Source organism: Dipodomys merriami, unplaced genomic scaffold (assembly GCF_024711535.1).
Source record: "Dipodomys merriami isolate MVZ:Mamm:240054 unplaced genomic scaffold, mDipMer1.0.p SCAF_50, whole genome shotgun sequence".
NCBI classification, from domain to species: domain Eukaryota; kingdom Metazoa; phylum Chordata; class Mammalia; order Rodentia; family Heteromyidae; genus Dipodomys; species Dipodomys merriami.
In genome coordinates, this window is record NW_027206069.1 from 591,107 (window position 1) to 616,975 (window position 25,869).

At 66.8% G+C, this 25,869-nt stretch overlaps 1 protein-coding gene across 1 annotated transcript; it reads right to left on the reverse strand.

Moving 5' to 3' along the window:
* Positions 1-263: 263 nt before the first annotated feature.
* Adss1 (adenylosuccinate synthase 1) lies at positions 264-25,522 on the reverse strand. The gene is made up of 13 exons (XM_069997445.1): positions 25,237-25,522; positions 17,309-17,411; positions 9,872-9,934; positions 8,910-8,960; positions 8,560-8,626; positions 7,961-8,068; positions 7,653-7,734; positions 7,390-7,516; positions 5,880-6,034; positions 4,925-5,049; positions 2,144-2,241; positions 1,374-1,523; positions 264-945 (listed from the first exon to the last, which is right to left on the reverse strand). Exons 1-13 carry the CDS (start codon positions 25,426-25,428, stop codon positions 893-895), a joined length of 1,374 nt encoding a protein of 457 aa, XP_069853546.1. The 5' UTR covers positions 25,429-25,522; the 3' UTR covers positions 264-892.
* Between the last annotated feature and the right edge of the window lie 347 nt (positions 25,523-25,869).

Consider the following 25,869-nt stretch of genomic DNA (forward strand, 5'->3'; position numbering starts at 1 on the left):
GCTGGACATCTTGGGCCATCCTGTTATCCCGTCTGTCCATCTCCTCTGTCCAGCGGCAATGGGCTGGACAGCTTGGACCATTCTGTCATCCCATCTGTCCACCTCCTCTGTCCAGTGGCAGCCCTCACCCTGAGCAGTGGCTGTTTCTTTGCGGGCAGGCCTTTCCCCTGGGCAGCATCACCAAGACTGGTCGTGGGAGTGGTCACCACTTAGCATAAAAGCCACAAGACAAAATCAAGACAAACAGACCATGACCATTCTCATTCAGTGGCTTCTGGGTATGTTTATTACAACATGGCCCCAACTGGATACTTGACACGCCCATCTGTTATCACTGGACATGTATCATGTGACTATTATCACTGGACACATGTGTCATGTGATCATTATCACTGGACGCATGCTACGTGACTGTTATTATTGGACGCGTGTGTCATGTGATCCATTATCACTGGACATGTACCACATGACCATGTTATCACAGGACACGTGCCACATGATAGTCCGTTACCACTGGACGTGTGTGCATCACGGGACCACCCGTTATCACAGGACACAAGCCACGTGACCATCTATTGTCACAGGACACGTGCCTTGTGACCGTCTGTTGTCACAGGAGATAGGCCACTTGTGTGTCGACTCTTTCAAGCACTTAGGCTCATTTTAGGTAGCACAAATTTTTTTAAAAATGTAGACAGTGCTGGCTTTCAGATGTTTAAAATCATAGAATTCAGTGGGTTCAGCTGAAGGCTTACATAGAAAAATAAAAGTTCAGAAAATAGTTTTCCTATGTTTTGCTTATGGCGCTGGTGTGTGGGCAGGGAACACAGCTGCTGCTGGCTGGGGAGGAGTCTGCCGTCCGTCTGTCTGACCGCTCTCAGCTCTGTTGGGTCTAAAACAGCTGGATCATGGACTCTCGGGACTTGCCGACACCAACCCATTTGACTAGAAGCACAACAGAGCGGGTCACAGCACATGACAACCCAGTGTGGCGTCTCCACGCGACCCACTGGGCCAAGGGGCACTGCTCTCCGAGTGCAAACTCTTTAATTTTCTAGTGATAAAGGCCACTCAATAGGGGTTTGCCCACCGACAATGGGAAGCAGAGTGACATTCCCCCCCTCACCCCCCCTCCGCCTTGGATGAGCTGGCAGCCATGGGGTCTGAGTGACCTCTGACCCACACGCACAGCTGTCAGTCCTGCCTGCCATCCACACTTGGGCAGCTAGTGCTTCTATCTGGTCCCGGGGCCCCGCCTGGCTGCAGCTGCTCAGGCTGGAGGCACCTGTGCCTCGCTCCAGCCTTTCACCGGATACATTCACTGGTCTCCACACCTGGGCCTCTGGCAGGGCCTGGGCCCCCTGGGCACCCACCTGCCACACCCACATGGTTCTCCACAAACCGCACGTAGCTCTGGGCCTGGGGAGGCAGATCCTCCCACTTCCTGGCGCTCGTGGTGTCAGCTTTCCAGCCGGGCAGCGTTTCATACTCCACCTCCACCTTCTGCAGGATCTCCTGGTTAGCTGGGGAACACATGGGGTCAGTGGGGACCCCAGACCACCCTGCCAGGCCAGAGCGTGGTGCCCGAATGCAGGTGAGAAGCCAGGAGGGACGGGGCCCTGCAGCGCAGCGCAGCGCAAGTGCCTCCAGGCTCTGCGTGAGCACTGAGCCCGGATGCGTTCTCAAGGATCCACACCCTGAGTCCCGGACCCCTGGCTCACAGTGGATGCTAACACCCCCTTACTGATGGAAGGTGCTGGAATGAGTGCCACGGGGATGAGGGCCCTGGTCACCTAGGACAGCCACAGCCGTGGGGCACTTCTGGGCCTGCTCAGGCCTAGGCAGGGGCCCAGCCCGGGGCACCCGCAGGGCGGCTGCTGGGAGGAGTGACCAGATGCATTCATCACAAGGCAGGTGGGCGTCCCAGTGTCCCGAGAGAGTGCAGGCTAGAGGCCCAGAGGCCTGTCCCTGCTACTTCGCCACTGGAGGGCACTGGGGAGTGCCTACAGCTGCCTGGGGACCCGCCTGGTCCCCCCAAGGACCCACAAGAGGCCCAGCTGGAAGGAACGAGGTCTTTGGGGGTAAGCAGCCCCCTCTGAGTCCCCTTCTCCTGACACAAGAGAAACACGGCCCCTTCACATACCTGGGAAGTAGGGGATCCTCTTCCCGTTGAGCTTGTATGAGATGCCAACCTTGATCTCACCCAGGACATCCAGGATGTCCAGCTTGGTCAGTGCTAGCCTGCCCCCAAACCAAGAGAAGAGACAGTGACTATGCTGCCATCGCTCTCTCGTTTACAGTGAATGGGGAAAAGATTGACAGTCAGAGGTCTGAGCAGGGATGCCTCTGGGCCTGCGCCACATTTAGTCATCTCATCCCCGCCCGCCAGTTCCCACCCTAGAGGCGTCTCTCCAGCAGCCTCGCTTTCCCGCTTGAGCCCCTGTCTGTGGCGCCTGCTGCGTCTGCTCTGTAGCACGGCCCTGGAGGGGATCTCTGCCTCCTCGGGCCTGCCAGCACAGGACTACAGAAGGCACCAACAGCACGGCCTTCCCTGCCCCTCCTTGGTACACCCTGTACTGAGGGAACCCAAGTTCTTTCCTTTTCTCCCTTTTTTTTTTTGTGTGTGTCCATCATGGGGCTTGAACTCTGGGCCTAGGCGCTGTCCCTCAGCTCTTCAGCTCAAGGCGAGCGCTCTACCACTTAGACCACAGCACCACCTCTGGTTTTCTGGTGGTTTACTGGAAATAAGAGTCTCATGGACTTTCCTGCCAGGGCTGGCTTTGAACCACAATCCTCAGATCTCAGCCTCCTGAGTAGCTAGGATGACAGGCGTGAGCCACCAGGGCCTGGCCCCTCTTCTCTTTTCTCCCCTCTATGACAGGCTTCATCAGCCTAAGGTGGTGTGCTGAGAGGTGCCAGGCAGTGCTGTCCTGAATATGACACTCCTGTCAGGAAGCCCACTCGTTACCATGCCATCATTGCCTATCCCGTTCCCTGAATAGGGCCCTGGGACCACTCAGACACCACGCTATCAACATCCCCTTCCTATCACCTGCACACAGCCCTGGGTCACTACACACCATGCCACCAATGCCCCCATAACACTGCATAAACCCTTGGGACCTCTCTGCTCCCTGCCCCCGCCCCCCACCCCGGCCCCTGCCTCAGGAAATCACTCCAACATTCTGCTGATGGCAAGGAAGGTTCGATCCTTGGAGCTCATGGGAGGAGGGCTGTGGTGGTGTGAATCCGAACAGCTTCCTCTGCTGTCTTGTCTTGCCTTACGGGGAGGATCTCTTGCGCCCTTCCTCTTTGGGGTTCTTCCCTAGGAGCCCCAAATGAGCTCCTGGTGACCAAGGGGAGCTGTGGGGCAGTGGCTCTCTCCTCTGTGCTAGAGGTGGCAGAGTCTGCTTGCCCCTCAGGGGTTCCCAGCGGGGTTTCAGGACACCACCTGCAGGATAAAGCTTGAGAAACCAGGCCCTTCCCCACCTGGTGCCACCCCAGGCCCTTGGTGTCAGGAGTAAATGGCCATCTCTTGTCTACCTGCCAGCTTGTCTGCTCCTTAGTTCTGCCATCCCTTTGGATCTGCCAAACCTTTGGAAGGATGTCCCCAGGCCTCAAGACAAGGCCAGGGGCTGCACTTGGAAGAACATGGTGAGGAATGAATGATAGAGTCCCTGCAACCCTCAGTGTGTGTGTGTGGGGGGTCGGGGAGGCCCCTCCAGGAGCACCTGCCAGACCGCACTGTCCTCATGTGGCTCTTACCATCATGAGACCTCCGCCATCACGTGACCCCTGCCCGCCCACACCGGTCCCCACGTGACCCCTGCCCGCCCACACCGGTCCCCACGTGACCCCTGCCCGCCCACACCGGTCCCCACGTGACCCCTGCCCGCCCACACCGGTCCCCACGTGACCCCTGCCCGCCCACACCGGTCCTCACGTGGCTCCTGACGGCCCACACCGGTCCCCACGTGACCCCTGCCCGCCCACGCCGGTCCCCACGTGACCCCTGCTGGCCCACACCGGTCCCCACGTGGCTCCTGACGGCCCACACCGGTCCCCACGTGACCCCTGCCAGCCCACACCGGTCCTCACATGACCCCTGCCCGCCCACACCGGTCCCCACGTGACCCCTGCCCGCCCACACCGGTCCCCACGTGACCCCTGCCCGCCCACGCCGGTCCCCACGTGACCCCTGCTGGCCCACACCGGTCCCCACATGGCTCCTGACGGCCCACACCGGTCCCCACGTGACCCCTGCCAGCCCACACCGGTCCTCACATGACCCCTGCCCGCCCACACCGGTCCCCACGTGACCCCTGCCCGCCCACACCGGTCCCCACGTGACCCCTGCCCGCCCACACCGGTCCCCACGTGACCCCTGCCCGCCCACACCGGTCCCCACGTGACCCCTGCCAGCCCACACCGGTCCCCACGTGACCCCTGCCAGCCCACACCGGTCCCCACGTGACCCCTGCCAGCCCACACCGGTCCTCACGTGACCCCTGCCGGCCTACACCGGTCCCCACGTGACCCCTGCCGGCCCACACCGGTCCCCACGTGACCCCTGCCAGCCCACGCCGGTCCTCACGTGACCCCCACCAACCCCGCGCCAGTCCTCAGGTGGCCTCAGCAGAAGTTCATGACTGCTGAGGACAAAGGTGTGACCTTTGTTCTGGGCTGCTGTCCACCTGTGTGTCCTGTACGCAGGACGCCTTCTGCCCTATCTTCACCGGGACCCCTGGGCCTGCCTCCATGCCAGTAGCCCAGGGCCAGCTCTCCATGGACAAGGGTCCCACACAGATGCTGAGGCCCTTAGACCCTGGGTTGAGCTCTGCAGGCCTTGTGGGTGTCCAGGTCCAGGAGTCCCTACGGGGATGGACAGGCTGCCCCGGGGTGGGGTATCCAGAGGGCTGCTTACGCAGTGAATCCATTGACCATATGGGCGTATCTCAGGATCATCAGGTCCAGCCAGCCGCAGCGCCTCTTCCTGCCTGTGGTCACTCCCCACTCATGGCCACGGTTCTGTAACAGTTCTCCAATTTCCTGGGTGAGAAGAGAGAGGATGTCCAGCCCTGCTGTGCACCTGCCTTCCTCTCTCTCCCCCTTCCTCCTCCTCTTTCTCCCCCTCTTCCCTTCTGCCCTTTTCTCCTCTCTTCTCTGCCCTCCTCCTCAGCCCCTCCTCTTCCTCCTCCCCTTCCCTCGCTCCCTATTCCTTCCCACTTTCCTCCTCTGCACAAGAATCCTCAACACCCCTCTACCCCATAGAACAACCTCCACGTCCCCAGCCTGGTGCACCCATGCAGTTCTGGGCTGGCAGCCCTTCTGAACGCTCTAGAAGGCTGCTTTGTGGGTAGGTAAGGTGGGGCCGGGCTGTCCCAGTCCCCTGGCCACTCTGGATGTGGCACGCTCCTGGAGGAGAGGTGTGAACCTCCCCTCTGGCTTCCAGAGCTCCACGCTAATAAGGCTGAGGAAGAAAGGCCATGGCCTGAAGGAATTTTAGGGGTGCAGAGCTCCCGACTGGAAGCCAGGTACTCTGCTGCTAGCTCTGATTCTGGGAACAGCAGCTCAGGCCCCCGAGGCCCTCCAAAACAGCCGCAGCCCAACCCTAGTAACCTTTCTTTCTGGATGTTCTGAGGGTCTCCACTGGTCGATGGGCCTCAGATACTTGGGTATACACAAGCACACCCCCCGTGCGTACACCACTCCCCACCACGTCTCATCGGTGCTGATGTGGTGAAGCAGGCTGGACTTCCAGGCCCCTTCCTGACACCCGGCGCCCTGGCCACACCGGAGGTGGGGCACCCCGCCGGCTGAGGAGTGGGGTCCACAGCATCCCGCGGCCCTACCACCTGCAGCCCGAGGCCCCCACTCACATTGATCTGCTCGGTGGGGAAGGCCCCGATGCCCACGCGGGTGGTGTAGGCTTTCACCACGCCGTACACATCGCCGATGTTCTGGGGGGGAATGCCTAGGCCCGTGCACACGCCGCCCACCGTGCAGTTGGAGGAGGTCACGAAGGGGTAGGTCCCTGCGAGACGGAGGTCGGCGTCACCTCATCCTCCCGCCCCCGGCCCAGGTCCTCTCAGCAAAGGGCAGTGGGTGGCTGGACACGGCGGGGGCGGGGGCAGCAGAGCCAGGGTATGGGCAACTGTGCCTGGCAGGGCCTGCGAGGGCACCGGTGCTGGGCCCTTGGCGCTCACAGGCGTTGGGAGTGAGGATGGAAGGCTGAGGCAAGGGAAGCCTGCAGGCAGCCATGGGGAGACAAGAGGAGCCCAGCCCCCCATTCCCCCCCCATCCGTCCCCATCCCCCCCCCGTCCCCATCCCAGTCCCCGTCCCCCCCGTCCCTGTCCCTGTCCCCATCCCCCCCCATCCCCATCCCCACCGGTCCCCACCCTCACCCGGTCCCCATCCCCCCCGTCCCAATCCCCCCCCCGGGTCCCCCTCCCCCCCGTCCCCACCCCGGCCTGGTCCCCCTCCCCCCCGGGTCCCCATCCTCCCTCCCCCATCCCCATCCCCCCAGTCCCTGTCCCTGTCCCCACCCCCGCCCAGTCCCCCTCCCCACCGGGTCCCCCTCCCCACCCGGTCCCCACCTGGTCCCCACCCCCACCCGGTCCCCCTCCCCACCCGGTCCCCACCGGGTCCCTGTCCCCACCTGGTCCCTGTCCCCACCCGGTCCCCCTCCCCACCCGGTCCCCCTCCCCACCCGGTCCCCCTCCCCACCCGGTCCCCACCTGGTCTCTGTCCCCACCCGGCCCCGGGCCCCACCCGGTCCCCCTCCCCACCCGGTCCCCCTCCCCACCCGTGCCCCCTCCCCACCTGGTCCCTGTCCCCACCCGGTCCCCCTCCCCACCCGGTCCCCCTCCCCACCCGGTCCCCACCGGGTCCCTGTCCCCACCCGGTCCCTGTCCCCACCGGGTCCCTGTCCCCACCCGGTCCCTGTCCCCACCCATGCCCCCTCCCCACCCGGTCCCCCTCCCCACCCGGTCCCCACCTGGTCCCCACCCCCGCCCGGTCCCCCTCCCCACCCGGTCCCTGTCCCCACCTGGTCCCTGTCCCCACCCGGTCCCCCTCCCCACCCGGTCCCCACCCCCACCCGGTCCCCCTCCCCACCCGGTCCCCCTCCCCACCCGTGCCCCCTCCCCACCTGGTCTCTGTCCCCACCCGGCCCCGGGCCCCACCCGGTCCCCCTCCCAGTTCCCCCACCGCACCCTATAAATGGACAGCTCGCTGCTGTGCCTGGCACTGTGGCCTCAAGGTGGTCTGGCCTCATCCCTGGATTGCCAGGCTCTTGGTGGCCAGCCCGTCCCCTGGGGCCTGGCCCTGCTGCCCAGCTCTCCGTGGCCAGCCTGGTGGACAGGTCTGCCCAGGCCCACGGGCCATACCGAAGTCGATGTCAAGAAGGGCTGCATTGGCGCCTTCCACCAGGATCTTCTTGGGGGGCCCGTGGAGGGCCTCATACATGAAGTAGACGCCGTCTCGCACCATGGGTCGGATCCTCTCGGCAAAGCCCTGGGAAGACCAGCCAAGGGGAGGCTGCAGGCGGGGGAGGGGGTGCCCCCCACCAAGCCTGCCATCCCAGGGCACCGGAGCCGGAGGCCCCAACTCTGCCCCCTCCCCCGGCACTGGGTCTCTGTCCATGGCTGACCTTGAGCCTTTTCAGTTGACCTTCAACGTCTATCTCCAGGGTGGGGAACATGGACTGGTGCTGGAGGGCCAGGTTCTTGAATCTGCAGGGAGAGCCTTGCTTTGACTGCATGGTGTGTGGCACGCCATGCCTGCCTGGGCTCCCAGCCCCCCTGCAGGCCCCGTGCCCCGTCCCTCCTCACAGGGCCCACCTGGGCTCCCAGCCCCCCTGCAGGCCCCGTGCCCCGTCCCTCCTCACAGGGCCCGCCTGGACTCCCAGCCCCCCTGCAGTCCCCCCCCCCCCCCGCACCCGCCCGCTGGGCTGGGTACCTGGTGGAAAACTCATCGAAATCCGACAGCAGGTCGCAGATGCGGAGGCCGGTCCGGGCGGCCTTGGAGGAGTACGTGGGTCCGATGCCCTTCTTTGTGGTGCCGATGCTGAAAGGCACATGAGCTGGTGAGGAGCAGCCCCGCTGGGCTGGTTCGGGCCTGTGCGGCCCAAGGCCCCGGCCTGAACGAAGGCTGGGCAGGTGCAGGACGGCGGGGCTCTGAGCCCCTGTCCTCCCTCCCGCGTGCCCAGCGGTGCCCTTTGTCCACGCTGTCCTGCTGGTTTCTGCCTGGTGCGGCAGGCCGTGGCTGCTGCCTCCGGGATGGCGATGGCGGCTGAGCCCCGCACCCCAAAGCCAAGCCCGGGAGGCTGGGGGCTGCCACTGCCACCGCGTTCGTGCGGGTGCGTGTGTGTGGCCATGGGGGCCGGCAACGCGTGTGTGAGCATGCGTGCTTGTGTGTGCAGGTGTGAGCGGGAGAGTGCAGTGCAGAGTGTGCGTGCTCAGCAGGGCCCCTCCCCCTCCCCTGCAGGCCCCTCCCCCACACCAGGCCCCTCCTCCCCCAGGTCCAGTCCCGGGAGCCATGGGAGAGCCGGCACTTACTTCTTCCCCTCCTGAGCTTGGCGCTGAACCTCCTGCAGCCCGTCCACTGCCTGGTGGAAGTCAAACACTGTGGCAGGGGACAGAGGCTCACGGTGAGGGCCTGGCCATCAGACGCATGGCCAGAAGCAGGTGCCTGGCCTCCAGAATCCCCGGCTCCGCTCTGCCCCATGCAAGTCATGCAAGTGTAGCAGAGCTGCCTGCAAACGAGGCCAGCAGCCCCCAGCCCAGCCCCGCTCCCCCACCCCCGCTCCCCCCACAGCTCTTGGAAAGCAGCGAGGACTGTGTGGGCAAGGCAGGGCCTGGGCTCTCGGGTCCTGGGGCAGAGACCACTGGTCATCGGGGGTCCTTACCTAGGTGGGCCCGGTCAGAGATGATGAGCCGCTTCTCCCAGTCCTTCAGACCTGAGGGTACGCGACACACACGGGCAGGGTCCCAAGGCTGCCCTCCAGCGGATGTGCCAGGCCGCCAGGCGCCCAGCTCCATGGAGAAGCCCACGGTGCAGAGGCCAGAAGAACCTGGTCCTGGGCAGCCAGCCGTGGGCTGCCCCTCCCCCCGCCATGCTCCTGGCTGGGCATCCCCTGCCCTCCCCCCAGCCTGCCCCCCTGCCCTGCCCTCCCCCCAGCCTGCCCCCCTGCCCTGCCCTCCCCCCAGCCTGCCCCCCTGCCCTGCCCTCTCCCCAGCCTGCCCCCCTGCCCTGCCCTCCCCCCAGCCTGCCCCCCTGCCCTGCCCTCCCCCCAGCCTGCCCCCCTGCCCTGCCCTCCCCCCAGCCTGCCCCCCTGCCCTGCCCTCCCCCCAGCCTGCCCCCCTGCCCTGCCCTCCCCCCAGCCTGCCCCCCTGCCCTGCCCTCCCCCCAGCCTGCCCCCCTGCCCTGCCCTCTCCCCAGCCTGCCCCCCTGCCCTGCCCTCCCCCCAGCCTGCCCCCCTGCCCTGCCCTCTCCCCAGCCTGCCCCCCTGCCCTGCCCTCCCCCCAGCCTGCCCCCCTGCCCTGCCCTCTCCCCAGCCTGCCCCCCTGCCCTGCCCTCCCCCTAGCCTGCCCCCCTGCCCTGCCCTCCCCCCAGCCTGCCCCCCTGCCCTGCCCTTCCCCCCAGCCTGCCCCCCTGCCCTGCCCTCTCCCCAGCCTGCCCCCCTGCCCTGCCCTCCCCCTAGCCTGCCCCCCTGCCCTGCCCTCCCCCCAGCCTGCCCCCCTGCCCTGCCCTCCCCCCAGCCTGCCCCCCCAGCCTCCCTGGAAGCTGCCACTGGCTCCCCTGCTCCCTCGCTGGTCATCTGGGTGCAGCAGGCCGCCCGCCCGCCCGCCCGCCGAGCCAGCAGCTCACCTTTCTTCTCGTTCTTCTCTGCCTCTTCAAACAAGCCAGGCAGGTGGATGACCACGCCATTGCCTGCAAAATGGGGGAGGAGGGGGCGGTCACGGGCAGAGAAAACACGATGACACTCAACAGAACACCGCCGGGGGTGGAGCTGCCTCCCGCTCTGTGGACCAGAAGGCAGGGAGCGGCCAAGGCGGAGCACTCCTCTGCCTTGTAAAGGAGGTCTGGCCAGGCCATGGCACCGCGCGGTGAAGCTTGCGGAACTACTCAGAAACAAGCCAGACTCCACAGCCACGAGCTGACCGTGTCCGCACAGGACGCGGCAGCCTGGCCAAACCACAGAAATGCAAAGCGCACAGCGCAAAGTGGAGCGGGCCTGCGGGAGCGGGGGGGGGGGGGGGCTGCGGGAGCGGGGCCTGTGGGAGCGGGGGGGGGGCTGCGGGAGCAGGGGGGGGGCTGCGGGAGCAGGGCCTGTGGGAGCGGGAGGGGGGGCCTGTGGGAGCGGGAGGGGGGGCCTGTGGGAGCGGGAGGGGGGGCCTGTGGGAGCGGGAGGGGGGGCCTGTGGGAGCGGGGCCTGCGGGAGCAGGGGGGGGGGCTGCGGGAGCGGGGCCTGTGGGAGCGGGAGGGGGGCCTGTGGGAGCGGGAGGGGGGCCTGCGGGAGCGGGGGGGGGGCCTGCGGGAGCGGGGGGGGGGGCTGCGGGAGCGGGAGGGGGGGCCTGCGGGAGCGGGGGGGGGGCTGCGGGAGCGGGGGGGGGCTGCGGGAGCGGGGGGGGGGCTGCGGGAGCGGGGCCTGTGGGAGCGGGAGGGGGGGCCTGCGGGAGCGGGGGGCTGCGGGAGCGGGAGGGGGGGCCTGCGGGAGCGGGGGGGGCTGCGGGAGCGGGGCCTGTGGGAGCGGGGGGGGGGGCTGCGGGAGCGGGGCCTGTGGGAGCGGGAGGGGGGCCTGTGGGAGCGGGAGGGGGGGCCTGTGGGAGCGGGAGGGGGGGCCTGCGGGAGCGGGGGGGGCTGCGGGAGCGGGGGGGGGCTGCGGGAGCGGGGCCTGTGGGAGCGGGAGGGGGGCCTGTGGGAGCGGGAGGGGGGGCCTGCGGGAGCGGGGGGTGGGGGGCTGCGGGAGCAGGGCCTGTGGGAGCGGGAGGGGAGGCCTGCGGGAGGGGGGGGCCGCAGGAGCTAGGGCGGGGTTTGGAAGCCTGCAGCTGGCGGTTGACAGCCGTACAGCTACCCACTCACGTGCGTGCTCCCCAAGAGGGCCACGCACTTGGGTCCCCCAGAGGCCTGCACGCGGACCCCAGCGCAGCCCGCCTTCCCGATGAGCTGGGAGGCAGGCCTGTGTTTGTCAGCGGTGGCACTACAGGCGATGGAGTCTTACAGGGTGTTGAGAAATGAGCCACTGAGCCACAGCACAGAGCCTGAGGTGCTAACAGAAAGGAGGGCTGCGGAGGCTGCTCACCAAGATCACAAGGCCCTGGACGAGGCTCCCACAGGCCCCACCACAACCGGCCTGGCAGGCCAGAGGGCCGGACACCAACCTGGCTTTGAAACCGGCCCGTGTCCCATCTGCCTGAGCAATGAGGGCCCCTCCGCCTGGCCAGGTGAGCGCGGAGCTGGCCGCCTCAGCCCTGTGCCAGAGCCACGCCCCCTGCCCACCGCACCCAGGCGCAGGACAGCGGGAAGTGCAGTGGCTTGCAGCTGTAACGCAGGCATTCTGAAGGCAGAGGTTTAAAGGATCTAGGTTTGAGGCCAGCCAGGGCAAAAAGTTAGCAACACTTTTTATTTTCTCAAAATAAATAAAAAACTGGGCAATTAGATGCTCTACATTGAATGTAATTTTATTTTCTGACACTGGAATAAGCAAAATGAGAAAGAAAGCACAGAAGGTAAGGGGTGGTGGGCCTGGCGGGGAGGGCGGGGGGTGCGGGGGTCGGGGGTTAGGCGGGGAGACTCCATGCCTGACACTGGCAGTGGCTGCGTGACCCACGGGACGTCTGACCTGGCCGCAGCCTCTGGGCTCTCTGCATTGGGAGCTGTCAGCCCGGCTCAGCAGGGACACAGGTGCCCTGGGCTGCTGAGCATGGAGCAGGGCCTTACACAAGCTTTCTGTTCCTCCCTTGAAAACTTGTCATGAACCTGAAACCACTCAAAACAAATCCAGTAGGGCTGGAGGTGTGGCTCAAGTGGTAGAGAACCTGCTTAGCAAGTGTGAGGCCCAGGATTTAAACCTCTAGTACTGCCATATGTAAGTAAATAAGTAAATATAATAGAACGTGAAACAACATGGAAACTTGACTTCAATAGTATATCTTGCTTGCCTAGTAGTCATCCCTATGACAAAGATACTCTAGAGGAAGCAATCTGGACTGTGGTTTGAGGCCAGCTGGAGCAGCCAATAAAGCTAGACGTAGTGGCAGGCACCGGGAACTTTGCCAGTCTAGAAGCACGGGCAGGAAGGTCACGGCCCAGGCAAAAACTAGCCAACTTACCTGAGTAAAGCCAAGAGGTCAAGTGGGAGAGCATCTGCCTAGCAGACACAAGGCTCTGAGTTCAAATTCCAATACTGTCCTCCCTCCAGAGACTGTGTGTGTGTGTGTACATGTGTGCCTGTGCTGGTGCTAAGGCTTGAAGTCGGGATCTGGGCACTGTCCCTTAGCTTTTTCACTCGAGCCACAGCCCCACGTTGGATGTTCTGGTGTTTAATCGGAGGTAAGTGTCTTTCGGGCTTTTTGGTCTGAGCTGGCTGAACTGCTCAGGCCTCTCACGAGGCCTCCTGAGTGGCGGATCACAGGCTCGTGTGACCAGAGCCTGGCCTGTGTGGTTATGTGTTACCACGGTTAAAAAAACAACCAAACGTGAAAACGGTGCCCAGAGCAGCAGGAAAGCCTGGCCAGACGGCAGGCGGGCCAGGGGGTGTCTGGGCGGTGGGAGCGTTCAGAAGGGGACTGTGGGGACCGTGCACCGTGATGTGGAAGTCTCTCCTCAGAACGCTGCTTGTGTGTGGAGCCGTGGTGAGAACAGGCGTGGGCGCTGGGAGGTGTGGCCCCGTGGGCTGCCACGCAGGCCCCAGGCTGGGAGGGGGAGGATGGCCTGCCAGAGGCCTGGGCTGAAGGGCCCTGAGCCCTGGTGCTCCCGGGAGGGCTCACGCAGTCCCTCAGCGGGCCTGTGGGGAGGGCTCACGCAGTCCCTCAGCGGGCCTGTGGGGAGGGCTCACGCAGTCCCTCAGCGGGTCTGTGGGGAGGGCTCACGCAGTCCCTCAGCTGGTCTGTGGGGAGGGCTCACACAGTCCCTCAGCGGGTCTGTGGGGAGGGCTCACGCAGTCCCTCAGCGGGCCTGTGGGGAGGGCTCACGCAGTCCCTCAGCGGGCCTGTGGGGAGGGCTCACACAGTCCCTCCCTCAGCAGGTCTGTGGGGAGGGCTCACGCAGTCCCTCCCTCAGCAGGCCTGTGGGGAGGGCTCACGCAGTCCCTCCCTCAGCAGGCCTGTGGGGAGGGCTCACACAGTCCCTCCCTCAGCAGGTCTGTGGGGAGGGCTCACGCAGTCCCTCCCTCAGCAGGCCTGTGGGGTGGCGGAGCACAGACCTGGCCAAGGGAGCCGGGCGACGGGCCAGACACCAGTCGGAGTGACCAGGGATTACACAAGCTGCAGGGAGCAAAAGGTCACCCAAATGCCACAGCGTCTCGAAATAACTGCCTGGCAGACACAAGGGGTGTCAGGCGCGCCCTCGGAGGGTGCTGCCTGCCCTGCTAAGCAGGCCTGGGGCCACGGCAGCTCCCTGTGACCAACCCCCCCCCCCCGCCTGGGGCCACGGCAGCTCCCCGTGACCCCCCCCCTGCCTGGGGCCACGGCAGCTCCCCCGTGACCCCCCCCACCTGGGGCCACGGCAGCTCCCCGTGACCCCCCCCGCCTGGGGCTACGGCAGCTCCCCATGACCCCCCCCGTCCCGCCTGGGGCCACGGCAGCTCCCCGTGACCACCCCCCCCTGCCTGGGGCCACGGCAGCTCCCTGTGACCACCCCCCGCCTGGGGCCACGGCAGCTCCCTGTGACCCCCCCCGCCTGGGGCCACGGCAGCTCCCCATGACCCCCCCTGCCTGGGGCCACGACAGCTCCCTGTGACCCCCCCCTGGGTCCACAGCAGCTCTCTGGTGAACCCTCCCCCCCGCCTGGGGCCAGGGCAGCTCCCCATGACCCCTCCACCTGTGCTCTGGACTGTGCAGAGTCCTCAGGCCCTGACCCCCCCTTCCCCCTCACTCTCACAAAGGGCCCAGAGTGCCCTGGGCTGGGATGGACAGCCAGACGTGATGTGGGGGGGAGGGGGGCTGGCCCTGGGCTGGGATGGATGGCCAGATGTGGGTGTGTGGTGGTGGTGTGTGAAGGTGAACAGCTGTCTCTGGGCTGGCAAGGCATGGGTGCGTGGGTGCGTGGGTGTGTGGTGTGGGGGGGTGGGGGTGTTGGCCACTTACTAATCAGAGTCCCTGCCTGGCTGATGCTCTTCCTCTGCCCATAAACCATGGGCAGACTGTGCCCACCACTGCCACAGCCATGCAGCGCCTGGACTTGCCACCCAAGGCCAACAGGGTGTGTGTATGTGTGTGTGTGCATGTGTATATGTGTATGTGTGTATGTGTATGTGTGCATGTGTACATGTGTATGCGTGTGTGTGTTTATGTGTGTATGTATGTGTATATGTTTATGTGTGCATGAATGTATATGTATGTGTATGTATGTGTGTGCGCGTGTATGTGCATGTGTGCATGCGTGTGTATGTGTGTACGTGTGTGCATGTGTGTGTGAGTTGTGGTCACAAGTACAAGCCAGGACAAGGACAAGGGCTGGGACGCCAGTCGAGGCGGGTCTGAGGGCAGGGCTTTGGGTCACAGGGGAGGTCAGGACAGCAGTCCAGCTTGGAAGCCAAGAGGGAGGGGAGGGAAGGAGGCAGGAGAGAGCCAGATTCTCCAGCCAGGGGCTGACCTGCCTCTCAGGGCACAGAAGGTCACTGATGGCTCCAGTCAGGCCAACTGGGATGGCTGAGCTGGAGAGGCCAGGCGCTGTGGGGAAGAGGGGCTGCAGTGTGGAGGGGGGCAGGCACTGTGGGGAAGAGGGGCTGCAGTGTGGGGGGTCTGTCAGGGGAAGAGGGGCTGCAGTGTGGGGGGTCTGTCAGGGGAAGGGGGGCTGCAGTGTGGGGGTCTGTCAGGGGAAGGGGGGCTGCAGTGGAGGGGGTCTGTCAGGGGAAGGGGGGCTGCAGTGGAGGGGGTCTGTCAGGGGAAGAGGGGCTGCAGTGTGGGGGTCTGTCAGGGGAAGGGGGGCTGCAGTGTGGGGGTCTGTCAGGGGGAGGGGGGCTGCAGGGTGGGGGTCTGTCAGGGGAAGGGGGCTGCAGTGGGGGGGGTCTGTCAGGGGAAGGGGGGCTGCAGGGTGGACGGGGGGGTCTGTCAGGGGAAGGGGGCTGCAGTGTGGGGGGGGGTCTGTCAGGGGAAGGGGGCTGCAGTGGAGGGGGTCTGTCAGGGGAAGGGGGGCTGCAGTGTGTGTGGGGAGGGGTCTGTCAGGGGAAGGGGGGCTGCAGTGTGGGGGTCTGTCAGGGGAAGGGGGCTGCAGTGTGGGGGTCTGTCAGGGGAAGGGGGGCTGCAGTGTGGGGGGTCTGTCAGGGGAAGGGGGGCTGCAGTGTGGGGGGGTCTGTCAGGGGAAGGGGGCTGCAGTGTGGGGGTCTGTCAGGGGAAGGGGGCTGCAGTGTGGGGGGTCTGTCAGGGGAAGGGGGGCTGCAGTGTGTGTGGGGGGGGGTCTGTCAGGGGAAGGGGGCTGCAGTGTGGGGGTCTGTCAGGGGAAGGGGGGCTGCAGTGTGGGGGTCTGTCAGGGGAAGGGGGCTGCAGTGTGGGGGGGTCTGTCAGGGGAAGGGGGGCTGCAGTGTGTGGAGGGGGTCTGTCAGGGGAAGGGGGGCTGCAGTGTGGGGGGTCTGTCAGGGGAAGGGGGGCTGCAGTGTGGGGGGTCTGTCAGGGGAAGGGGGCTGCAGTGTGGGGGGTCTGTCAGGGGAAGGGGGGCTGCAGTGTGGGGGGTCTGTCAGGGGAAGAGGGGCTGCAGTGTGGGGGTCTGTCAGGGGAAGGGGGCTGCAGTGTGGGGGTCTGTCAGGGGAAGAGGGGCTGCAGTGTGGGGGTCTGTCAGGGGAAGGGGGGCTGCAGTGTGTGGGGGGGTCTGTCAGGGGAAGGGGGGCTGCAGTGTGGGGGGTCTGTCAGGGGAAGGGGGGCTGCAGTGTGGGGGGTCTGTCAGGGGAAGAGGGGCTGCAGTGTGGGGGGTCTGTCAGGGGAAGAGGGGCTGCAGTGTGGGGGTCTGTCAGGGGAAGAGGGGCTGCAGTGTGGGGGTCTGTCAGGGGAAGAGGGGCTGCAGTGTGGGGGGTCTGTCAGGGGAAGGGGGGCTGCAGTGTGGGGGGTCTGTCAGGGGAAGGGGGCTGCAGTGTGGGGGGTCTGTCAGGGGAAGGGGGGCTGCAGTGTGGGGGGTCTGTCAGGGGAAGGGGGGCTGCAGTGTGGGGGTCTGTCAGGGGAAGGGGGGCTGCAGTGTGGGGGGTCTGTCAGGGGAAGAGGGGCTGCAGTGTGGGGGGTCTGTCAGGGGAAGAGGGGCTGCAGTGTGGGGGGTCTGTCAGGGGAAGAGGGGCTGCAGTGTGGGGGGTCTGTCAGGGGAAGGGGGGCTGCAGTGTGGGGGGTCTGTCAGGGGAAGAGGGGCTGCAGTGTGGGGGGTCTGTCAGGGGAAGAGGGGCTGCAGTGTGGGGGGTCTGTCAGGGGAAGGGGGGCTGCAGTGTGGGGGTCTGTCAGGGGAAGGGGGGCTGCAGTGGAGGGGGTCTGTCAGGGGAAGAGGGGCTGCAGTGTGGGGGTCTGTCAGGGGAAGGGGGGCTGCAGTGTGGGGGTCTGTCAGGGGGAGGGGGGCTGCAGGGTGGGGGTCTGTCAGGGGAAGGGGGCTGCAGTGGGGGGGGTCTGTCAGGGGAAGGGGGGCTGCAGGGTGGACGGGGGGGTCTGTCAGGGGAAGGGGGCTGCAGTGTGGGGGGGGGTCTGTCAGGGGAAGGGGGGCTGCAGTGGAGGGGGTCTGTCAGGGGAAGGGGGCTGCAGGGTGGACGGGGGGTCCGTAGGGGCCTGCAGCAGCAGCCTGCGTGCCGACAGCTGCTCCCCCGTGGCACAGGCTGCTCACAGCAGGAAGCTGGCCTGGCTCAGCAGCGTGCAAGTGTGTGGGTGTGGACCCGTGTGCAAGCAAGTGTGTGTGCTTGACCGTGCACATGCACACAGTTCCGTGCACTCTTCAGGGCCTCCCTCAGGCCCTGGGGGCAGCTCCAGGCCGGGCCCTGTCCTTGTCTGCACGTCTGTCTGCTCCAGCAGGGGTAGGAGGACCTCCCGAGTAAGGAAGCCTGTGCCCAGACCCCTTACATGGAGCCCCGCGCTGCCCTGTTCCACGGGGCGGGTGTGGAGGGCCAGGGCCAGCACTCACCAATGAAGGACACGGCCTTGCTGTTGATGATGCCACTGGGAAGCAGGTGGAAGTCATACTCCTTGCCATCCACCACCACCGTGTGGCCAGCATTGTTGCCGCCCTGGGAAGACAGACCGACAGAACAGATGGCACTGAGTACTGAGGATGGGCCGGCTCCCAACCCCAGGCCAGCGCCGCCCCTGGCACAAGGGGGCTCCCAGTACTGCCCAGCGGTTGGTCCGGCGGTCACTTGTCCATGGGGAAGAGTCCAGGCTAGGCCCCAGCTCTGCAAGGGTCCTGGCCTGGGTGGAAACAGTTCTGGCTAAGGCTGGGCTCTGCAGACTGCTCCCGGGCCTCCTCTCTGATGCACAGGGGCCTCATCCCTCCCAGCAAGTGTGGACTCAGCCCCTCAGCCCCTCAGCCCAACCTACCCTGACCCTCAGCCCCTCAGCCCCTCAGCCCAACCTACCCTGACCCTCAGCCCCTCAGCCCCTCAGCCCAACCAGCCCCGGCCCTCAGCCCCTCAGCCCAACCAGCCCCGGCCCTCAGTCCCTGGGCCCAACCTGCCCCCCACCCCTCAGCACAGCCCCTTCCTTTGGGCTGGCATTACCCAGTCAAGAATTAAAGAAAAGAGCTCTCCAAAGCCTTCTTTTGAGCTCAGCTTCTGGGCTGCAGGCTGGCTGGGGCGGGCCCCTCAGGTGGGCACTGGGGCCAGGCTGCAGGCCCTGGCCAACTCCACCATGAGCCAGCCAGCTGACCACACACCACTCCATGCCCTGGAAACCATGTCCTTGGGCCCCGGCTGGCAGCAGGGACTGCTGGTGTGGCCCAGCAGTGGACATCTCCAGGGTGCTGGGCGGGACTCAGTCCAGAGAGCCCCTGGGGTGTGGGCAGCGTGGGGTGGCCGGGCAGGGGGCACCCTGGCCTGCACAGGGGATGACCCTGTGCACGCGGGAGAGTCCCGGTACCTCGATGTCTGCCGGGGCACAGGCGGGTGTGGAGGGGCCACAGGTCAGCTCCTGCCCTGCCCTCTGCCCCAAAGCCCCGTCTCCCCCCACGCGGCACAGGTGCGGAACTCAAGCACCACCCACCCACTCTCCCGGGCCATTCCCGCCCAGCCGGGGCCTCCAGTTCCACTTGCTGCCACTTGAGGGCACTGTGGCCCGAGGGTGCGCTCTGGGCCTTCTCAGAACTGGCTCTTGCTGGGCCCACTTCAGCCTCAGGACCTCAGAGCTGGACCCCGCTCACCCTCTGCCCGTTCCCAGGCAGGCTCTGACTGGATCCCTGGCCCACCCGTCTGGACCGCAGGCCTGGCCCATCCACGGCAGGACCCTCTCCCCCTCACACCCCTCCCCTTGGCCACCTGTCCTTCACTGTGCGCTGAGCAGGGCCTCGAGCCCCCCCCCCCCGTGTCCACCTGGACAGCCAGCCAGAGAAAGGTCAAAGGTGGAGCCCCAGAGACGCTGCTCCACGCACCTAGGCGGAGGAGCGCAGCCGGCGGTTGCCCTCTGTGGCCCATGGCTCTGGACCCAGCTCTGTGGCCTTCACCCCCTGCCTCGCAGGCTGGGCAGAGGCTGGCCCCACCACACGCCCACCCTACAGGGCTACACTCTGTCCTCAGTCTGTCTCTGAGGCTCTGAAACACGGCTCGGGCCATCCAACCTGGCCAGGAGCCCCTCTGCTCCAGCTGGACTGTCCAGCACAGACTGGGGAGCCCATCCAGCGCAGACAGGGAGCCCTGAGGCAAGCCCCTCTTCCTTTCAGTGACGCCGGCTGCCCACGCCTCTGCGGGAACAGTGGCGGGCAGCAGCGTGGTGGGCGACAGGCTGGACCCGAGGGCACTAACGGGAGAAGGAGGGCCAGGTGCACAAGGCTGGAGCCGGGCGGGGGAGGGGCCCGCCCACCAGCTCGGGGACCCACCCAGCCTTGGGTGGGTGGTGGGTGCCCTGCGATCTCTGCAGAGATCCTTGGCCCTCGCTTGCTCCCCAGGCCCGGGCCCGTCCCTCACTGTCCCCCTGGGAGAGCTGGGACAAGGTCTCCAGGCAACGGGGAAACTCGAGTCCCTAGAGAAGGCAAGTCTGTGGCCTTGGAATGGTGCCCTTGCCCTCCCTCACACAAGCCTTCTCCGACAGGCTGGCACGCCTCCAGGGACAGGGAGGTAGCCACGCGGCTGCTGACACCACAGCTGGAACTTGGGGAGCAATCCCGTGCCCCCTCCTTCTCCAGTGCCCACAGCCTGCATCAGCTGGCCACAGACACAGGCGGCAAGAACTTCCCGCTTGTGTTAGGAGTAAACACCGGAGCCAAGGAACAGGCCCAGGCACCACGGCCAGCGGCATCAGATGACCCCAGGGCGGTAGCAGCCCCGGGACCCAGGCCCTTGGTGAGGCTCAAGCCAGCCTGGACACGGGGCTGGCCTGCTGACAACGGAGGCTCCTGCAGCCCCGAGAAGCCCAGGGCGACGGTCCCCAGAGACTGTTGCCCCCCCCCCCCCCCACAGGGGTGGTGGCCTGAACAGGGCCAGCGGTGGGGCTTGGTGAAGCCTGTCCCTGCCCTGGCTGTGGTCTTGGAGTAGGATCCCTGAAAGATTCCCAAGTAGATCTAGATGTGGGGGTCATGGGGGGGCCCGGGGGACCATGGGGACTGTGGTGGGCAGTGAGGCCATGGAGGGCTGTGGGGGCTGGGCCAACGGGGGAAGGAGACATTTAGACCTACCCAATGTGGTTGCTCTGGGCGGGCTATGTGAGGCTCCCTGTTCCATGGAGGGGCGGGCAGAGGGGGACCCTTGCTGGCCAGTCGGGCTCCCAGCGGGTAGGGAGGCTCTAAGGTGCTGTCCCAAGTCCTGTGCAAATGGTCAAATGCCACAGCAACTTGGCACTCGCTTAGGGGCCCTGCCAGCCCCGGGCCACTGAGGGGTCCAGAAGAGGCACCCAGAGGGCACCGGCCAGACAGGCCTAGAGCTGGGCAGAGGCATGGTGGCCCGAGAACGCAGTCCTGCGGGGTCTGCCTGGCCTGTGGTGGTAGTGTTGAGACCCTGGGCGGGCACCTCACTAGGGCCTCTCCCTGGAGGCCCACTGGGGTCCTGGGCACAGGCAGCCCTGGCTGTGTCTTCAGGGCCCCGTCCAGCCGGCCCGCGTCTCCCCCACATGCCCACTGCCTCCCTCCCTGCCTGCTGCTTCCTTCTTCCGGTGACCTGCCCCCGACACTGCGCCTCCTCCAGTGAGCGCCCCCAATCCAGTCCCAGTGGCCCCCGGGGCCAGGCTTGGCTCTGTCCACACCCCATGACCAGAGGAGCTGGGCTGCACGTCTCAGGATGGTCCTGCCACCCGCCCTGTGTGCGAGGCCCCCCTGCGCCCCACCAGCCGGCATGCCGCCATCTTGGCAGGCACCAGTGGCACCCCTGCCATCTACTGCAGGAGGCACAGGGCAGCCGCGGCCCAGCAGAGCGGAGCCCCTGAGCTCCGGAAGGCCGGCCCTCCAGACAGGCGCAGCCTTGCATGCACCGTGCCACGCACGGCTCCCACGGTGGGGCAGCAGTCCCAGGCCTGCGATCGGGTCAGGCGGCTTGCTATGGGCTGCCAGCCACACCCGCTGCCAACTCCAGAGCGGCGACACAGCCGCGGTGGGAACCGTGCCCCCCACGGCGGCTCCTGCCAAGGCAGGCGAGACCCCGCACCTGGGGAGGCTCAGCCCGGCCGGGGCCGGGGCCCCGGGAGCCAGCTGGGCACGATGGAGCCTTCAGGCTCCTCCCAGGTGCCCTTGCCTTGGCAGAAGGGGCCCTGGGCCGGGAAAGCCCCGAGGCCTCTGCAGATGCAGACATCGCCCGGCCGCCGGGAGTTTGCCACAGGGCTCCTGATCCTGGGAAAGGAGCCCAAGCAGGGCCGCCTCTGCCCAGCAGTGGTGAGTCCCGAGCCCACTCTGCCCCCACATGCACCCACCCTTCCTGGGTCAGGAAGGCAAAGCGGATGCCGGCTCTGTCCTGGCTGGGCTTGAGGCTGGGCCCACAGGGGTGTCCTGGGCCCAGGCTGGGTGTGCAGTGACGTGGCCCATAATTAGGATCCACCCTGCGGTCAGGAGCTTCCATCCAGGTGGCCCCCATCCCCTTCCCACGGCCTCGGCAGCCCCAGGCCTCCCCCACCTCCAGGAGGCTTTTCCTGTGGCCTGTGGCCACCCCTGCTGGCCGTCTGGACACAGGGCCCCGCCTTCCTGGGGCTGGGCAGCAGGTCGCTCTCCTGAGCTGTGCAGACAGCTGGAGGCGGGTTGCGGGGCGGCCCCAGCCAGCACCTTCCAAGACAGGCCCAGGGTCCTGCCCCGCCAGACCTGGGAGGGCCGGGAGTGGAGGCTCTGCTCCGGTGCCAGCCCTGCTGCCCCCATTCCCCAGCCACTTTCCCCAGCCCCTCCTCCTGCACTCTGCCCACTCCCTGCCCAGGACCTCACCCATAGTGCGCAGTACAGGCCTGGCAGTGGTCAGGGCCAGTCTAGACTGGCCAGGAGGAACTCCCTCTTTAAGGAGGCCAGAATCCCACCTCCAGAGGGTGTGGTGTGGGCCTCCCTCCTGCTGGTAAGAAGCCCTGGGGGGTACCTGGGTCTATCTCGGGGTCACTGGACACAGCCAGCTGGTCAAGCAGCAGTGGAAACACGGAGGACACAAGAGAAGGAAGCGCAGCAAGGGGTGGGAATAGCGGGAGACTCAGCCTGCACATGGGGAACACACAGGGCGCAGGGGCTGGCTCAGAGCGAAGAATGGCACTGGCTCCAGAAAACCTAGCGTGGAGGGAATTGGGAGGCAGCAGCATAGGGATGGGAGAGGCGGAGGTGCCACAGTCCCCAGGAACCAGGGGAGGGAGGGCAGGTTGTGAGGGGGAGAAAAGGAAAGCAGGGCTGCAGGAGTGGGTTCTGTGAGGAGGAAGCAGGGCTGCAGGGGTGGGTTCTGTGTGAGGGGAGGAAGCAGGGCTGCAGGGGTGGGTTCTGTGAGGGGAGGAAGCAGGGCTGCAGGGGGGGTAGGTTCCGGGGGAGGGGTGAGGCCTGGAGGCAAAAGAAAAGTGCAGGGGAATGCAAGCCCAGAGGTCCCAGAAGGGAGCACCTTTCTGGGGTTCTAAGGGTGCCCCAAATGTTCCTAACAAAAAATCAAAGCAGCCCCAAAGGCTCCAGGCATGCCCAGCTCTGCCCAGCTCCAGCTCTGCCCAGCTCCAGCTCTGCCCAGCTCCAGCCCTGCCCAGCTCCAGCTCTGCCCAGCTCCAGCCCTGCCCAGCTCCAGCCCTGCCCAGCTCCAGCTCTGCCCAGCTCCAGCCCTGCCCAGCTCCAGCCCTGTCCAGCTCCAGCTCTGTCCAGCTCCAGCTCTGCCCAGCTCCAGCCCTGCCCAGCTCCAGCCCTGCCCAGCTCCAGCCCTGTCCAGCTCCAGCCCTGTCCAGCTCCAGCTCTGCCCAGCTCCAGCTCTGCCCAGTTCTGCCCAGCTCCAGCTCTGCCCAGCTCCAGCTCTGCCCAGTTCTGCCCAGCTCCAGCTCTGCCCAGCTCCAGCTCTGCCCAGCTCCAGCCCTGTCCAGCTCCAGCCCTGTCCAGCTCCAGCTCTGCCCAGCTCCAGCTCTGCCCAGTTCTGCCCAGCTCCAGCTCTGCCCAGTTCTGCCCAGCTCCAGCTCTGCCCAGCTCCAGCTCTGCCCAGCTCCAGCTCTGCCCAGCTCCAGCTCTGCCCAGCTCTAGCCCTGTCCAGCTCCAGCCCTGTCCAGCTCCAGCCCTGTCCAGCTCCAGCTCTGTCCAGCTCTGCCCAGCTCCAGCTCTGTCCAGCTCTGCCCAGTTCTGCCCAGCTCCAGCTCTGCCCAGCTCCAGCCCTGCCCAGCTCCAGCTCTGTCCAGCTCCAGTTCTGCCCAGCTCTATCTCTGTCCAGCTTCAGTTCTGCCCAGCTCTATCTCTGTCCAGCTCCAGTTCTGTCCAGGCCTGCCCAGCCCTAGCCTGGCCTCAGGTGCCTTCACCCAGACATGATTTCTAAGTACAGTCCGGCCTTCCCAGGACATCTAGGACATTCTGCCAGACTCTGACCACAGAGGTACAACATGGAGAGACCAGCAGGCCAGTGGCGGGCAGAGCCCCACTGCTCGGGAAAGAGCCATATGCAGGGTTACCAAGTATGGGCAAAGACCTGGGGAAGGGCTCAGGGCCTTGTCACCATGGGGTCAGCCGAGGTAGGGATGTGGCAGGGATTACAGTCTCAAAAGAGCCACCGTTCTCATTCTTTCACCTCTGTGAGCCTGTCTGAAGCGCAGCACGGCCGCCGCCTCCTTCAGGTGAAGGCTGGCTTCCACCTAGTTTGCTCTAGTGTGCAGCAGGTGTGCACGAGCTGAACGAGCAGGGACGGGCCAGGTGGCCCAGGTGAGATCAGAGAGGGCTGGAAGCAGAGCCAGCATCCACCCACACTACAGCCCACACTGGGGGAGGGGGGGAGGTCTCTGGCCAGTGACTGGGGTCTGGGGCAGGTCCAGCCTCAGAACCGGGGAGGGCACCACTGGAGCAGAGTGCCGGAGGGGAGAGGGCAGGAGCGGTTAGGGGCTGGCCGGCGTGGAGATGGAGAGCAGAAAGTGGGGCCCCAGGGCTGACTGGGGGCCTGGGGTCTCTCCTTTGCCAGAGCTCTGGGGTGGAGGAAGAAGATGGAGAGTTCCCTATCACCTGTCTCTGGGGGGCGAGTGTGGTGCACTCTGTGGCCCGGGGCGGCCGGTAGCCCTCCTTTCTCAACTCAGTAAGGAGCCCACAGAGGAAGGAGGAGGAGCCCAGGCGGTAGAGGCGCCCCTCCTGTTGAGCTGCAGCCTGAGCCAAGGCCCCTTCTCCATGGCCAGGCAGGCCCAGCGTGGCCCGGGACAGGGAGGCCGTGGCCTCAAGAACACATGGGCATCAGAACTCCTGCACAGGCGAAGAGGAGCCTGCAGCTAACTCAGGCCGACCCATGGCCTCCCGAGAGCTCCACCGGCCCGCACCCCCGCGCCTCCGCCTCCCCCAACCAGCCGGTCCCCAGCCTCTGCCCAAGCAAGCCCAGCCTCGGTCAGGGCCCTGCCAGGTGTCACCCCTGCCCAGCAAGCAGCCCTCAGCCTCCCCGGCCCCCTGGAGTGGCCAGCCTGAGCCGGCCCCAGGTAACTGCCTCAGAACAAGGGAGGGTCTTTGGGACCCTCCAGCGTGGAGCTGGGTCCCCCCTTCAGCCCCCTGCGTCCCTCCCACAACCCCGCCCCAGGATCCAGTGTCCCTAACTCAGCCTCTTGTATTTATAGTTCTGGCCAGGCGCCTGCCTGGGGAGTAAACTTGGTGCAGGGTGGCGTCCGGGAGGGGGGAGGGCTGTGGGGGTGGGGGCCCCAGGACAGAGGGATGTGGGGACAGCCCCAGGAGTTCCTTGGGAGGGAGGGGACCCCGGGCCTGGCTGGCACGCGGGGTGGGGAGGGCTGGCTGGCAGGTAGGGGACCTGGCTCTCCGTGAGGCCACTGGCTGGGGGGGGGCCTGGGGTAGACAGGGGTACTGATGAGGGGATGACCCCAAGTCCCTGTGGGGACACTAGAGGGGTGGACACTGGCAGTGGGGGACGCTAGTGGAGTGGATGGACACTGGCAGTGGGGACACTGGTGGGGGTGGACACTGGCAGTGGGGGACGCTGGTGGGGGTGGACACTGGCAGTGGGGACGCTGGTGGGGGTGGACACTGGCAGTGGGGACGCTGGCGGGGGTGGACACTGGAGGTCTGGGTGAGGACACGGGGAGACCCAGGGTGGGGCTGGGGTTACTGGGTGGGGGGGCACCTGGGTGCAGGTGGAGACACTGGAGGAGGGGCCTGGGGCTGGGAGGGGACACTGGAGAGGGTGGACGCTGGCAGTGGGGACCACGGGTCTGGGTAAGGACACTGGGGAGGGACCCAGATCTGGGTGGGGACCCCGGGTGGGGACACTGGCGGTGGGGTACCCCGGGCCCGGCCCGCACCTGGCAGCGGCTGACGACGTCGGCGTCCGTGGCCAGCAGGTCCACCACCTTGCCTTTGCCCTCGTCCCCCCACTGCGCGCCCAGCACCACGGTCACGCGGGAGCCGCTGGCCGCCGCCTCCTGCTGCAGCCGCCCGCGCTTCACGCCGCCCGCGCCGGGGGGCCGGTCGTTGGAGGCTCGGGTCCCCGACATGCCGGAGGGCGGAGGGAGCGCGGGGCGCCGAGCGGAGCCGCGCGGAGCCGCCGAGCGGAGCGGAGCGCCGGGGCCCGCGCGCCGGCCATTAAGAGCGGCCGCCCGGAGGGGCGGGGCGCCGTTCGACGTCGCCCGGAAGCCGGGGCGGGGCGGGGCGGGGCGGGGCCGCTCGACGTCGCCCGGAAGCCGGGGCGGGGCGGGGCGGGGCCGCTCGACGTCGCCCGGAAGCCGGGGCGGGGCGGGGCGGGGCGGGGCGGGGCGGGGCGGGGCACCGACGCCGGGACGCTGCTCGCGCGCCCCGTCCGCCCGCGGCTTCGGGCCCGGAACCGCGCGGCGATCGCGCCCGGCGCGGGGTGGGGCGCGGGCCGTCCTCGCTTCCCCCGGGGGTCCTCGTGTGCCCCGGGGGTCCTCCTGTGCACCGGGGGTCCTCCTGTGCACCGG